The 16,303-nt window shown below is 36.8% G+C and overlaps 1 protein-coding gene across 1 annotated transcript in view; it reads left to right on the top strand.

Annotated features, from left to right (window-relative positions):
* The window catches only part of SHOC1 (shortage in chiasmata 1), an 85,915-nt gene that overhangs the window by 56,258 nt on the left and 13,354 nt on the right, over positions 1–16,303 (top strand). Inside the window, exons 18-23 of the mRNA XM_088838271.1 lie at positions 133–202; positions 1,235–1,413; positions 3,374–3,491; positions 4,817–4,928; positions 8,790–8,911; positions 13,737–13,830. Of these exons, the coding sequence (XP_088694397.1) occupies positions 133–202; positions 1,235–1,413; positions 3,374–3,491; positions 4,817–4,928; positions 8,790–8,911; positions 13,737–13,830 (695 nt within the window). The remainder of the gene's footprint in view (positions 1–132; positions 203–1,234; positions 1,414–3,373; positions 3,492–4,816; positions 4,929–8,789; positions 8,912–13,736; positions 13,831–16,303) is intronic.

The raw sequence follows: 16,303 nt of genomic DNA, 5'->3' as shown, positions 1-16,303 counted from the left end.
CTTAGAAAAATAATCCTTGTTCACAGGCCTTTAATTCATTTCTATGGTAGTAAAATATATGACACACCTAAAAATAGATATGAAAATATACCGGAAAAAAAAACTTTTCATATTTCTCTTTTTTTCCAACAGGTTTGACACTGATTGTCTTACATTCAAACAAAAGAAAAGACTTTCTGGAATCCGAAGGTGTTTTAAACAGGTGAAAATGTACTTGTTCATCTATGGGTAACAGACATACCAGTTCCATAGGAAAAGCAAAATTTCGCCTAGAACTTAAAAAAAAAAAGTTTAATAACACCTGAAATTAATGTATGCCTTTACCCTCTTCCTGAAAAATTCTTTAACTAAGTTCATTGCCTTATGTATTATTGTTGTCCAGAATTTTTGCTTAATCTTGCTTTAATATCTCCAGATTATCATTTCTATTGTTACCGACGTACAAGGAGTACCTCTTTAGACTTACCCTTATTTTTAACCAGTGTTTTCATTCAGCATTACTTCTTACATTTTCTTCCTTCTTTTTGAGTTTCCTTCTCCTGTAGTACATCTTTTAGAAATTCTTTCAGTGAGAGCCTGCTAATAATAAATTTAGTGTTGCTTGTCTAAAAATGTTTTTATTTTGCCTTATTTTATGTAGAAATTATTTCTAGATAGAAAGCAGCATTAGAAAACTTTGATTATACTAAATGCTATGTTGTATGAAATTTGAAGATTTGAAAGATAAATTTAAGATATTTAAGTATCCATCATTTGGTTGTTGTTAAACTATATATGAAGTCCATTGAGGAAAAAAAAAACATTTCAAAGTTGTCAGGTAATATTCTACTGTTAATATATAGATTATCAAAGATTAAAATCTCCCCTCTGTAAGAAAATGAGATTGATTTCTCATGGTTATTTGTGTATTGTTGATAAGAATCAGGTAATAAAATAGGGTCCTTTGCAATTAAGGATGTGAAGCAAGTCCACGGTTTTTTTATATTCTTTTAATATATTTTATTTATAAATATTTTTTATATTTTTTTAAAAGTATGACCATCAAAAAGAAAGATGAAAAAACATTAGCACAATTGGAGAACAAATCAACAGGAAATACACGTGTCTTTCCAAGATAAGTGGACACAGATTAGAGAAGAATTTCCATAAAATAGCCAAAGCATAGTCTTTTAGCATTCCAAGGGTATAATGATACAAGTCTAATTCTCTTTTCTTGGCTTTCTTTTGTCTTTAGTACAAGTTTCTGTGTAGTTGTACCCAATCAATACATTGGAGCAGATTTCCCCTGGAGTAATTTCTCATTTGTGGTGGAATACAATTTTGTAGAAAACTCTTGTTGGACTGAACATTGTGAAAAATTGAATATTCCTTACATGGCCTTTAAAGTGATTCTTCCAGACACAGTTTTAAAGAGTAAGAATATTTTTGCTCCATGGACATAAAAATTTTCTCTTTTTTTATTTCTGATTTATGGAAAGAGAATAAGCTATAGCATTAGAAGACTAGAGTTCAAAGTCTAACTTCACCTTCATCTGTGTGACCTTGAACAAAGACTATTTCTTACCTCATATTCCTCTTTTGAAACTAGCCTTTACTGATTCTATTTGTCTTCATCGCTTTAACTTCTAAATTTTACTTATAATAACACAATTTAATTATATCTAATCTTAATCTGATTTTTATGTGACAGTATTTTTACTGAATTTCAGGGAAAATATGTAATAGTATGTTGACTGACACAGAGAACTTTTAATATGCAACAAAAACTGTGCACAAATGCTTGGAAAAGAGTCTAAACCACTTTACATAGCATTAGGTTTCTTTGCATTTCTCAGTAATGCTTCACATGACTAAGGTTGTGAATTCTCAGATCCACTAAATTAAAAGCCCTATATGTGTTTAGTCACAGTGCACCTCTCTTTCAAAACTTGCCATAAGTTAGTTTCCATCCACCTCGAGTAGGAAGTTTGAATTCGGAGACATTCCAACTCAATTCTAAAAATACAGTCACCGTAATTATTACTTTGGAATCGTTGATATATAGAATTAAGTGTTGCTGTTCAGTTGCTAAGTCATATCCTACTCTTTTAGAATTTGTTAACATCATTAAATGATTAAAACATGGGTCCAAGAAAGGATAATACTTAAGCATTCACCTTTGAACTTAAATTATTCAAACAATCCTTATTTGGGTCATTTACAGTGCTTTGATTTTCTACTATTACACCATAAGATTTATAGGAATTTATGTGTCTTATATATCTTTATGTATTTGTTCTCAGAAGGAAAAACTCTCAGGCAAAATGAGTTTCTGGGTCAGAGGTGTGCGCATGTTTATATATTGCTAATATCTTTGCAGAAATGCTATCCCAGTTTATATCTATGCAGAAAGTATGAGAGGATCTTTTCCCTTATGTTTCTACTTTGAGTAGGTATTATTAATCTTTTAAATTTCTGAGAGGATTAAAGACAGATAATATTTTACAGTTGTGTTAATTTGCATTTCTTTGATTATCTATATTATTTCATAAGTGAATGATCTTCCATAGCCATTCTTTTATAAACTACCTGTTTTATGTCCTTCATCCACTTATCTATTGAGGCATACAATTTTTGTCCTATTGATCTATAACACTCCCTATGGATTATTTTACATAACTTTAAATTGTGATATAAATCAGTATATATATTTATACAGGAAATGTCCAATAAATATTAATTGAATAAAGCCGATATTAACATTCAGGTAGAGTACTATCCTATTTTTTCCTTTCTTTATTTTTTCAAGTGCATGTACATCTGTAAGTATAGACAAGTAAACGTATAGGAAAATAGTGTGGAAGTATATATTGAACTCTGTTCTTAGTATATAGTAGTTTTAATAAGTAATAAATGTTTTATTTCTGGGTAGTAGAATAACATGGAGAAGGAAATGGCAACCCACTCCAGTGTTCTTGCCTAGAGAATCCCATGGACAGAGGAGCCTGGTGGGCTGCTGTCCATGGGGTCGCACAGAGTCGGACACGGCTGAAGAGACTTAGCCTGCATGCATGCATTGGAGAAGGAAATGGCAACCCACTCCAGTATTCTTGCCTGGAGAATCCCAGGGACAGAGGATCCTAGTGGGCTACCATCTATAGGGTCGTACAGAGTTGGACCCGACTGAAGCGACTTAGCAGCAGCAGCAGCAGTAGAATACCATGTGGTTTTTATTTTATTCTTCAGGCCTTTATTCTGAATTCATATTTTTTCAATGAACGTGTTTTATTTTTGCTACTCCTTAAATATACATGTTATTCTCATGTTTAGTAAAAAGAGGAAGAACAGAGGGATGAGAAAAAAGAGACATATTGATAATTTTTTTCATATTTAGGAAGCAGCTTGCTGGATAGTTTTGGTGGTTTTCTCTTGGAAATTCAGATTCCATATATGTTTTTTGCATCTGAAGGACTTCTTAATACTCCAGAAATACTACAGTTGTTAGAATCCAAGTAAGTTATTGATTTTATAACTTTAGCAAAGATATATATATACCCCAATGGACTAAATATTATGTTATAATGTGGCACTATTTCTTTCTGATTCAAGCCTGGAATTACATCACACAGGATAGTTTTCATAGAGTTTATGTCAATTTATACTTCCCTCCCTATAGCATACCATCATACATATTGAATATTGTCTTTTTTGGTATATATTAATTTTGTAGAGAAATAATATTTATTTCAATTCATATTTTAATTGCATTTCTACTGTTACCAACAAATATGAACATTTTATGTTGGGGGTGGTTTCTGTGAACTGCATGGTCATATCTTTGGGTCACTGATATTGAGAATGAGTATTCTTATTTAGAGGACTTTAAATACTGCTTAGGGACTCCCCTGGTGGTCTAGTGGTTAGGACTTTGCTTTCCAATGCAGGAGGTGCGGGTTCAATCCCTAGTTGGGGAGCTGAGATCCCTCATGCCTCACAGCCAAAAAAAGCAAAGCATAAAACAGAAGTAAAATTGTAACCAATTCAATAAAGACTTAAAAAAAATACTGCCTTGGAAACAAGATTACGAAGTTCTGAATGAATTCTCAAGTTTTTAGGCCTTTAGTTCTAAGGTCATGCCAACACTGAGAATTTTCAACTGATATAAAAACTTTTATCATAGAATACAAGTTGTCACAGAAAGATTAGACATTGGGCTCTCTATATCAAGGAAGGATAATTATGCTGTGACTTTAGTTAAAATGCAGATCTATTTTCCATGCTTTCGTTTTTGTATCTTAAGACTGTGGGGCATTCACAGAAAACTATGAGCTTATAAAACTTAGTTAAAATCTAGGTCACTTTTCAGGAAAAAGCAAAGAAAATTCTGATAAATGTAGAATGTTTTGATTTAATTAATTATTACTTACAGAGCCAGAATAACTTGATCAAGATGTTTATAATAGGGGGATTCCTGAACACCAGGGCTGGGTTCAGTCCTTAGTGGTAGAACTAAAATCCCACAAGCTGTGCAGGCTCTGACAAAGGCACAGCCCCAAAAACCCCCAAAACAAGCAAACACAAAAGACATTTATAATAGTATCATATACAGTAATATTTAGCAAAATACATAAGGCAACACATATCTCAACTAATCTGTCATAGACTGAATAATTCATAGTCTATGAATTATTCATAGACTCAAGTTAATAAAGTAGAATAAATTGATGTATGAAATTTGCAAAGTCATTCAAATAGTCTAATATGCTAGAGGACAATCTAGTTTTTCTTAAAGAATTTTTCTTAGCCACATGTCACCCCAAAATACTGTATTTTACAGGTATAATATCACACTAGTGGAGAGATGCTGCAGTGAGTCACTGAAACTTTTTGGAGGTACAGAGCATTATGTTGTGATGACAATTGATGAGCACACTGCTGTAATTTTGCAGGTAAAACTATACAGTAAAAAAATGTAAATCAAATGTATTAAAATGTATGTGTAACCATGTAAACTATTATTAGAGATTATAGTTTAAAGAGGTTCAGTTCAGTCACTCAGTTGTGTCCGACTCTTTGCGACCCCATGAATCACAGCACGCCAGGCCTCGCTGTCCATCACCAACTCCCAGAGTTCACTCAAACTCATGTCCATCGAGTTGGTGATGCCATCCATCCATCTCATTCTCTGTCATCCCCGTCTCCTCCCACCCCCAATCCCTCCCAGCATCAGAGTCTTTTCCACTGAGTCAACTTGTCGCATGAGGTGGCCAAAGTATTGGAGTTTCAATTTTAGCATTAGTCCTTCCAATGAACACCCAGGATTGATCTCCTCTAGAATGGACTGGTTGGATCTCCTTGCAGTCCAAGGGACTCTCAAGAGTCTTCTTCAGCACCACAGTTCAAAAGCATCAATTCTTCGGTGATCAGCTTTCTTCACAGTCCAACTCTCACATCCATACATGACCACGGGAAAAACCATAGCCTTGACTAGACGGACCTTGGTTGGCAAAGTAATGTCTCTGCTTTTTAATATGCTATCTAGGTTGGTCATAACTTTCTTTCCAAGGAGTAAGCGTCCTTTAATTTCATGGCTGCAATCAGCATCTGCAGTGATTTTGAAGCCCAAGAAAATAAAGTCTGACACTGCTTCCACTGTTTCCCCATCTATTTCCCATGAAGTGATGGGACCAAATGCCATGATCTTTTGTTTTCTGAATGTTGAGCTTCAAGCCAACCTTTTCACTCTCCTCTTTCACTTTCATCAAGAGGCTTTTGAGTTCCTCTTCACTTTCTGCCATAAGGGTGGTGTCATCTGCATATCTGAGGTTATTGATATTTCTCCTGGCAATCTTGATTCCAGCTTGTGCTTCTTCCAGCCCAGCGTTCCTCATGATGTACTCTGCATATAAGTTAAATAAGCAGGGTGACAATATACAGCCTTGACGGACTCCTTTTCCTATTTGGAACCAGTCTGTTGTTCCATGTCCAGTTCTAACTGTTGCTTCCTGACCTACATACAGGTTTCTCAAGAGGCAGGTCAGGTGGTCTGGTATTCCCATCTCTTTCAGAATTTTCCACAGTTTATTGTGATCCACACAGTCAAAAGCTTTGGCATAGTCAATGAAGCAGAGATATATGTTTTTCTGGAACTCTCTTGCTTTCTCCATGATCCAGCGGATGTTGGCAATTTGATCTCTGGTTCCTCTGCCTTTTCTAAAACGTAAAAGAGCTTAACTACACTCTATTCATGATTTTTTCCAAAACTTTGCAAAAGGGCCATAAGTGCTAAAATCATCACTGTGGAAAATGGCTATTATCAACCTTTTTCAATGTCTTATAATTTTAGAGCAAATATAAACTCTTTAATATTATGTCAGTTCAGTTCAGTTGCTCAGTCATGTCTGACTATTTGTAACCCCAAGGTCTGTAACACGCCAGGCTTCCCTGTCTATCACCAACTCCCAGAGCTTGCTCAAATTCATGTCTAGCCAGTGATGCCGTTCAACCATCTCATCCTCTCTCATTCCCTTCTCTTCCCGCCTTCAATCTTTACCAGCACCAGAGTCTTTTCCAATGAGTCAGTTCTTCACAAAATGTGGCCAAAGTATTGGAGTTTCAGTTTCAGCATTAGTCCTTCCAATGAACACCAAGGACTGATATCCTTTAGGATGGACTGGTTGGATCTCCTTGGTGTCCAGGGGACTCTCAAGAGTCTTCTCCAATACCACAGTTCAAAAGCATAAATTCTTTGGCGCTCAGCTTTCTTAATGGTCCAACTCTCACATCCATACATGACTATTGGAAAAACCACAGCTTTGACTAGATGCACGATTGTCGGCAAAGTAATGTTTCTGCTTTATAATATGCTGTCTATGTTTGTCATAGCCTTTCTTTCAAGGAGCAAGCACCTTTTAATTGCATGTCTGCAGACAGCATCTGCAGTGATTTTGGAGCCCAAGAAAATAGTCTGTCATTTTTTGCATTGTTTCCCCATCTATTTGCCATGAAGTGATGGGACTGGATGCCATGATCTTATTTTTTTGAATGTTTAGTTTTAAGCCAGCTTTTCCACTCTCCTCTATCACTTTCATCAAGAGCCTCTTTGGTTTTTCTTTGCTTTCTGCCATAAGGATGGTGTCATCTGCATATCTGAGGTTATTGATATTTCTCCCTGCAATCTTGATTCCAGCTTTTTTAACATATGCTGATTTCAGCCATGAAATTAAAAGACGCTTACTCCTTGGAAGGAAAGTTATGACCAACCTAGATAGCATATTAAAAAGGAGAGACATTACTTTGCCAACCAAGGTCCATCTAGTCAAGGCTATGGTTTTTCCCGTGGTCATGTATGGATGTGAGAGTTGGACTGTGAAGAAAGCTGATCGCCAAAGAATTAATGCTTTTGAACTGTGGTGTTGGAGAAGACTCTTGAGAGTCCCTTGGACTGCAAGGAGATCCAACCAGTCCATTCTAAAGGAGATCAGTCCTGGGTGTTCATTGGAAGGACTGATGCTGAAGCTGAAACTCCAATACTTTGGCCACCTCATACGAAGAGTTGACTCAGTGGAAAAGACTCTGATGCTGGGAGGGATTGGGGGCAGGAGGAGAAGGGGACGACAGAGGATGAGGTGGCTGGATGGCATCACTGACTCGATGGACATGAGTCTGGGTAAACTCCGGGAGTTGGTGATGGACAGGGAGGCCTGGCGTGCTGCAATTCATGGGGTCGCAAAGAGTCGGATACGACTGAGCGCCTGAAATGAACTGAACTGAACTGAAGGAGATAGAGCAAATATAAAATCTTTAATATTACGTACTGATCTATTTTAAAATACATTTATAGAATAATTATAGTGTTAAAACTTTTAAAACTCAAATTCTAGCCACTGTTTCTTAAAAGGAAGTAACATACTAGTCTGTAATTGATAATATGAGATTTCCTCTAAAGTGGGAATTGCATATAAATAAGGCAGTTTTTTAAAAGAGAGAGAAGATCTCTTTAAAAATTCATGTATTTTTGAATTTAAGGTATATGAATCTCCCTGATATGTTTGCTTGATTGGAATGCAAATTACAATTAATTTAATAGTATGGGAGTGGAGAGCAGAAGCCAGTTTGATGGTATAGAGTATAATTACGGTAGAAGTCTGATGACAAGCAAATATAATAATATAAGAATTATATGACAGAAACAAAAAACTGTTAGAAAAGTTCTTATAGGATATTGTGTCTTACATATTTAAATTTCTTAAATAACAATTATTTGTGGGAGGGATATCCCGTTTGGAAAAACTTTTAATCCTTGCTTGCATTACATAATTTACTGTTGGAATAAAACACTTCCTGAATTATTCATTCTATCAAAAATTAATTTTGTTAAAGGAGATAAGGGATTTTAGATCATCAGAGAGAGATTCCAATAAATCTATTAACAGCTGCATTTTCATCTTCCTTAAATAAGTATTTAGTACAGATCATCCCACAGGGTTTTGTCCTTAAGAGTAGTCAGATCCCAGTCTACAAAGGATTTTGCCCAAATAGGAGCACTCTGTAGGCTGCTTTCTTCCTGTCTAGGACTCTGGAAAGTTCATGAACTTTCCTGACTGAGGCTGTCATTAACAGTTTTACATCTATTGTAGCTTTTCCCCTACTGCTTTCAGTGTGACTTTCATTTTTCCATAAAAAACCCATACCCATGCTTCTTTTCAAGTTATAATTTATATATTATAGATTCTTGAAATATAATAACAATAATTTCATAACCACTGGTCAACCTAGTGAATCTTTTTATTTTATTTATTTTCTGGTAGGACCTAGAAGAATTAAACTGTGAGAAGGCATCAGACAATATCATTATGAGACTGATGGCGTTATCATTCCAGTACAGCTATTGTTGGATAATATTATATGCCAAAAAGCCATTAAACTCAGAGTAAGTAAACACTTCTCCATCCAAAGTCACATATATATCTGTTAAGTTATTTAGTCGTCTTCTTGAACAGAAGTAGCTATGTCAATTTTCCTCTTGTTCACCTAGTTTGCTTTAAGTAAGGGATTTTCAAGGTGGAAGCAAGTCCATAGGAAGACCTCACCAAGAATTGTTGCCTTAAGTGTTTCAGTTTCTGTTCATTTTTAATCTGGACTCATCTGTTATTCAGTTCAGTTCAGTCACTCAGTCGTGTCCGACTCTTTGCGACCCCATGGATCACATCACGCCAGGCTTCCCTGTCCATCACCAACTCCCGGAGTGCACTCAAACTCATGTCCATCGAGTCAGTGATGCCATCCAGCCATCTCATCCTCTGTCGTCCCCTTCTCCTCCCACCCCCAATCCCTCCCAGCATCAGGGTCTTTTCCACTGAGTCAACTCTTCGTGTCGGGTGGCCAAAGTATTGGAGTTTCAGCTTTACCATCAGTCCTTCCAGTGAACACCCAGGATTGATCTCCTTTAGGATGGACTGGTTGGATCTCCTTGCAGTCCAAGGGACTCTCAAGAGTCTTCTCCAGCACCACAGTTCAAAAGCATCAATTCTTCGGTGCTCAGCTTCTTTCTTCACAGTCCAACTCTCACATCCATCCATGACCACTGTAATTAAGTTGGTGCAAAAGTAAAATTGCAGTTGGTGCAACAGTAATTGAGGTTCAAAAATAATTGCAGTTGAGTTTTGCACTGACCTCAGTTACTTTTGTTCCAGACGCAATTATTATCACTTTTGCACCAACCACAATTACTTTTGCACCAACTGCTTCACCTCAATTTCTTTTGCACCAACAGCAATTACTTTTGCACCAATCTAACAAGTCATTCTTAAATCACTCCTCTCTAAAAATCGTGTGAAATACACTAACTAACTAGCATCTTACTATACTTTCTTCCACTGATGCTCTTAACTAAAAAATTACCCACAAACCCATGCCAAGACACTGGTTCAAGTTATCATCACATCTCTCCTTCCCCTCATTCTGAGTTTTATGAATGTACTGCTCTCACTTTCTCCTTTTACTCTTTGAAATCCAGCTTTCATCTCTACCTCTATACTGATCTCACTCTCTCAAAGGTCACTTGTCATTTGTGGCTTTTTGATGATCGGCTCCAAAAATATTTTCACTTCACTGCCCTGAAGTATTTAAGACTATTGTCAGTGCCTTCTGTCTTGAAACTCTTCAGTTCTATGGTACTTGCATGTTTTTTATCTTCTATCTCACCATTTCTTCTCTGAATTTACCTCTTCTTCTTCCTTGTCCCAGTCTCAAAATCAATCTGAAATCTCTTTTTTCCTTCTATTTTGTCCATTGGAAATCTTATCCTCTCGATAGCTTCAGTCAACATCTTTCTGCAGATAATTATTCTATTTATATCTGCAGCCGCAGTCTCTCTTTGAAACCTCTGACATACGTCTCTAACTTTACGTATAATATTTCCATTCTGATAGTCCACAGGCTCTCAAACTTAACATAGTATGAATTCACTATATTCTCTATTCCTGCCTAAACGTATCTGCTCTTCTCTTTCCTTTAGCTATTTATGACCATTGCCTCCCTTTCAGCCACCGAGACTGGAAAACAAATGCTATAGATTCAACCAGTGTACTTTCTCCTTCATCTGTCCCTCACTCTATGTATATTACCAACACTTTGACTCAGACTCTCACCATTTTGCGTGGACTACTATAACAAAGCACCCATGGCTTCCCCACCTCCAGATGGCTCTCAGTGCTACTCTCCATAACCCGTCCCGAAACCAGGCTCATATTATGCCACTCTGACAGAATACCATCCCTGACCTCCCCATTATTTACTGACTACATAGACCATTCACCCTAATGCACAAAATCTTCAGAACATAATCCCAACCTCTATTTTCAGGCGTACTTTTCACTGCTTTCTATTTCATCCAGAAGTTCTGCTCATTGGCTTGCAAACAGGCTCCTTGCTTTCCTACTTGCTCATACAGTTCTATCTTTCTACAATATTCCTATGTATGCATGCACATTCCATCCTGTCCAACTCTTTGTGACCCCATGGACTGTAGCCCACCAGCTCCTCTCTCCATGGAATTTTCCAGACAAGAATACTGAAGCAGGTGGCCATTTCCTTCTCCAGGGGATCTTCCCAGCCCAGGGATCAAACCTGCATGTCTTGCAACTCCTGCTTGGCAGACGGGTTCTTTACCAGCTTAGTCACTGGGGAAACCCCCACCATCTTCCCTACTTCCTCCAGCTATTTCACCTGGTGAAACTGTGCCTGTTTTTTAAGGACCAATCTACTTTTTCTATTCGACCTTTCTTCCATATCCTCCACTCATGCATACAGATCGATATTTAGTTGCAAACTTTCCATCCTTCAAACTCCTTAGCTCCCTGTTTTTTCCTATCTTTGATATTTATCATGTTTAGTTTTATATTATCATTTTGGAACCCTTGCCCTATAGCACTGACCACGTTGCTTTCACGTGATAGATTCTTGGTAAATATTTCTTGATTGAATGAATGAATCTTTCCAATTAAATTACACACTAGTCATTCACTTTTCTAGTTTCTACAATACTACATAACCCATACGACATCAGTCATAGTAGAAGTTTCAAAAATATTCTTTAGTTATTAGATAAGGCACAGATATCTTATTTAACATTCTTGTTTGACTCCATTTTTGCTTATCTTACTGTACCAAGCTCTTCATACACAATTATTATCATGTGGGGAGAAGTGTAAGTCAGAATGTAAGAATATGAACAACTTGGTTCTTATTCCTTCTTCTATTAACAATAATCTCTAGCACTCATTTAACCAAGTTTTTCCTTTCTACCAGAACTGAAAAATTAAAATAATTATTCAGGTTTCAAATCTTCACTTTGAAGATTAATAAAGGCTATAATGCATTTTAAGCTTTATCAAGAACTTCGACATATTCTGGATAAACAATTGATTTGAAATTTCTTAAAGTTATTTTTAGATTGGTATACACCTAGAGGTGCAAATGTAGTACAAGAGATAATAAGAGGAGATTTCCACTTATTTTTATCCAGATTTTCATGAAAAAAATTAATAGTCTGAGATAGATTTATGTTCAGGATGTGAAGAATTATCATTTATTCACAATAATATATTATTCTAAAATGTAATTCTTTCCAGACTTCTAGGTATCTCAGTTCCATATTTCTAGAAGATTGGAACATTTTAAAAGTATTTTAATTAACTGACCAAATGAGGAAAATTGAAACTACAAAAGAAATTGTTCCAGTTATCACTACCTTAGTCATTCGTGCCATTTGTTCTTGCTCGAGAAAAAGCGTTAGGAATCCCCAAGACAACTCCCAAGTTTGGTGCTTTGTTAGGAGTATTCATAGCACTGAGCGTATTCTTGTGCTCATGGCTATGATTTATTACAGTGAACAGTTACAAAGCAAATTCAGCAAAGGGGAAAAGGGCATGGAGCAAATTCCAGGGTAAACTAGGAGGAAGCTTCCAAGAGTCTACTCCTAGTAGAGTCACATAGAACATGCTTAATTTTCCCAGCAACGAGTTGTGCCCATACTTGTGAAATGTTGTCTATCAGGAAACTCGCCAGACATTCAGTGCCCAGGGCATTTATTAACAGCTAGTCACAAATCAAAACTCTAGACTCCAAAAAGAAAGCAAATGTTCAATAGAAACCACGTTGTTCATACAAACAGTTTAGGCACAGTGAGCCTCTCTTATCAGCCACTCATGAAAACAGCTTACCTGAAAAAGAAGCCAGCAGACAAAAGAAGAGGCAGGAAATTAAGAAAGCCATTGTCTCAGTGACGTGGTTTGAATTCCTGGGTCCAACAATGTCTTCTCCTGGACCCATAGTGATATGAACCAATAAATTTCTTTTTTCTTGCTTGGAGTACTTAAAGTGGATAAAGGTAATAGAAATATTCACTCACAGCTCAAGAGTCACATCTGACCTGCTTAATAACTATAGAAGGAAAAAAGGGGTGTTTTTAAGAATTGTTGAGATATAACTGATTTATAAGATTGTGTAAGTTTAAGGAGTACAATCTGTTGATTTGATATATTTATATGTTGTTGTTTTGTTGTTGTTGTTTAGTCATTGAGTCGTGTCTGACTTTTTGTGACCCAATGAATTGTAGCCTGACAGACTCCTCTGTCAGTGGGATTCTCCAGGCAAGAATACTGCAGTGGGTAGCCATTCCCTTCTCCAGGGTATCTTCCCAACCCAGAGATCAAACCCAGGTCTCCGGAACTGCAGGCAGATTCCTTGCCATCTGAGCCACTGGGAAAGCCCCTGTATTTATTTACTGCAATATAATTATAATTATCACCTCAGTGTTAGTTAACACCTGTATCATATCACATAATGATCATTTTAAAGAGTGTTGTTTTTTTTTTCCCAACAGTTCAGGGAAAAGCTTCAGGGAGAAATCTAGTCATTCTTACTTTGGTCATGTGTTCATATCTGAACCTGATACTTTGGCCAGGAAGATGAAGTATTCTATTTGACTAGGTTTCAACCACATAGCCATCCCTGGGGCCAGTAAGAGGATAAGTTAAACTTCTCCCCACCACGCCCCCATCCTCCCCCTATAGAGCATTCTCTAGATTTAATAGTACCATTGAAGAAAGGAGGTAGAATTGTTTTTACAAAAGAGTGCTGAGTGGACAAAATATATGACATTATGAAATACGGAAAATAAAATAAATTTTTAATAAGTACAATCAGACTTCAAATGAGTAGAATATAATAACATATATATATATATATTTTAGGTACCGTCTTACAGAAAAGACTCTTCATCACCTAGCACTGATTTATGCAGCTTTGGTTTCATCTGGGCTAAAATCAGAAGAACTGGATGTAAAGGTATTCTTTTTCTATATGTTTGTTCATGAGTGTTTTTCATAAACCAAAATTATAATGAAACTCAACTGCCCTATGAGAAGAAACATTAAATGGGTAAACTAAAAAAATATTGAAAGCCATATAAAGAACGGTTTTCAAATTAACATATATTCTTTCCACTTAAATTTCTACTCTAAAAGCCTTTAATGAATTTAAATTCATAATTTGTCTCTACTACTGATTTTTTGGAAACATGTCAGAATATGAATAAAAATAAATATCCCTTGATCAAAAATATTCACTTATGGAAGATATAATGTTTATATTTACTATAAAATAGAAATTTTATGACATATGAATAGAGCAATACCTTGGTGATCTCTAATCAATCTTTCTTGGCTTTTTTCAATGTCCAACTCTGGCGTTTAGATAGTTTCTCCAAATAGAGGGCTCAGTTCTCTACTGTTATCACTTTATATTCTTTCTTTGATAAACTCAGACATTTCCCACAAATTTAGCTTTTATGTCTAAGAAAATCCTTAAAATTTTCCTAACTTTTCTTAAAGTCTGCACCAATATTCTAGAATTCTACTGTAAATGCCTACATGAATATCCCACAGGTACCTCAAACTCTGCATATCCAAAACACAATTTGTATCCTCCCCCAAATTTGTGTTGACCTAAAACAAATACATGGCCAGTTATTTGTGCAGTAAAAATGGGTTTGTACGGGATCAACAAATAATTGCAGTTCAGGGTCTACAACCATTAGAAACCATGGGAAATGTGGGAAACCATGTGCAAGTCCAGGCACAGAAAGGAGAGGGGAACTCTTTTAAAGAGGGAAAAAAGACAGTTGGAAAGTTATAATAAACAAAGAGTCCATTGGAGGAGTTGAGAGTTCAAAGTATAGTGACTTTTTATCAGTGGAGTTGTGACAGTCTCTCATTGGCTTAACTCTTGCCAGGAAGACTTCCAAGAGGAAGTCTTTCTTCTTACTGGACTCTTGCTATCATGGTAGGATACGAGAGCTCCTCCTTCTGGTCTCCTGACTCTATTTTAATTAACATTTCTGTTAACTTTACACCTAGTTTATGGCATTACTATTCTAAGCTAATCAGTAGCAAAATCTTCCCTTTAACTCTGCAGCATCTCTAGATCATGCCTCTCCTTGCTACTCCCATTGGTATTTCCCTAAAAGCAGACTTTCATCTCTCACTTGGAGTTTTAAGGTGACTTCCTAATTAATCTCCTTATTTCTACTCTTTTCCCACTCCCATGCATCATGTATATTGACACCAATTACATTTCTGAAATACAGATGTGATACTTCACTACCTAGACTGCATGCTCCTTAAAGAAAGGGAATATGTTTTTTCATTTTTGTCTTCCTAGCACTAAGACACCACAGTTCAAAAGCATCAATTCTTCGGTGATCAGCTTTCTTCACAGTCCAACTCTCACATCCATACATGACCACGAGAAAAACCATAGCCTTGACTAGACGGACCTTTGTTGGCAAAGTAATGTCTCTGCTTTTCAATATATTATCAAGGTTGGTCATAACTTTCCTTCCAAGGAGTAAGCGTCTTTTAATTTCATGGCTGCAATCAGCATCTGCAGTGATTTTGGAGCCCAAAAAAATAAAGTCTGACACTGTTTCCACTGTTTCTCCATCTATTTCCCATGAAGTGATGGGACCAGATGCCATGATCTTTGTTTTCTGAATGTTGAGCTTCAAGCCAACCTTTTCACTCTCCTCTTTTACTTTCAACAAGAGGCTTTTGAGTTCCTCTTCACTTTCTGCCATAAGGGTAGTGTCATCTGCATATCTGAGATTATTGATATTTCTCCCGGCAATCTTGATTCCAGCTTGTGCTTCTTCCAGCCCAGCGTTCCTCATGATGTACTCTGCATATAAGTTAAATAAGCAGGGGGACAATATACAGCCTCGACATACTCCTTTTCCTATTTGGAACCAGTCTGTTGTTCCATGTACAGTTCTGACTGTTGCTTCCTGACCTGCATACAGGTTTCTCAAGAGGCAGGTCAGGTGGTCTGAGATTCCCATCTCTTTCAGAATATTCCACAGTTTATTGTGATCCATACAGTCAAAGGCTTTGGCATATGTATGGATGTGAGAGTTGGACTGTGAAGAAAGCTGATCGCCAAAGAATTGATGCTTTTGAACTGTGGTGCTGGAGAAGACTCTTGAGAGTCCCTTGTACCGCCAGGAGATCCAACCAGTCCATTCTAAGGGAGATCAACCCTGGGTGTTCATTGGAAGGACTGATGCTAAAGCTGAAGCTGCAATACTTTGGCCACCTCATGCGACGAGTTGACTCACTGGAAAAGACTCTGATGCTGGGAAAGGTTGAGGGCGGGAGGAGAAGGGGACGACCAAGAGTGAGATGGCTGGATGGCATCACCGACTCTGTGGACATGAGTTTGAGTGAACTCCGGGATTTGGTGATGGACAGGGAGGCCTGGCGTG

This window comes from Moschus berezovskii, chromosome 7 (genome assembly GCF_049115385.1).
Source record: "Moschus berezovskii isolate FMDL1 chromosome 7, NW_MosBer_1.0, whole genome shotgun sequence".
NCBI classification, from domain to species: domain Eukaryota; kingdom Metazoa; phylum Chordata; class Mammalia; order Artiodactyla; family Moschidae; genus Moschus; species Moschus berezovskii.
Note: the sequence above shows the minus strand (reverse complement) of the source record. Positions and strands in the feature narration are given on the sequence as shown.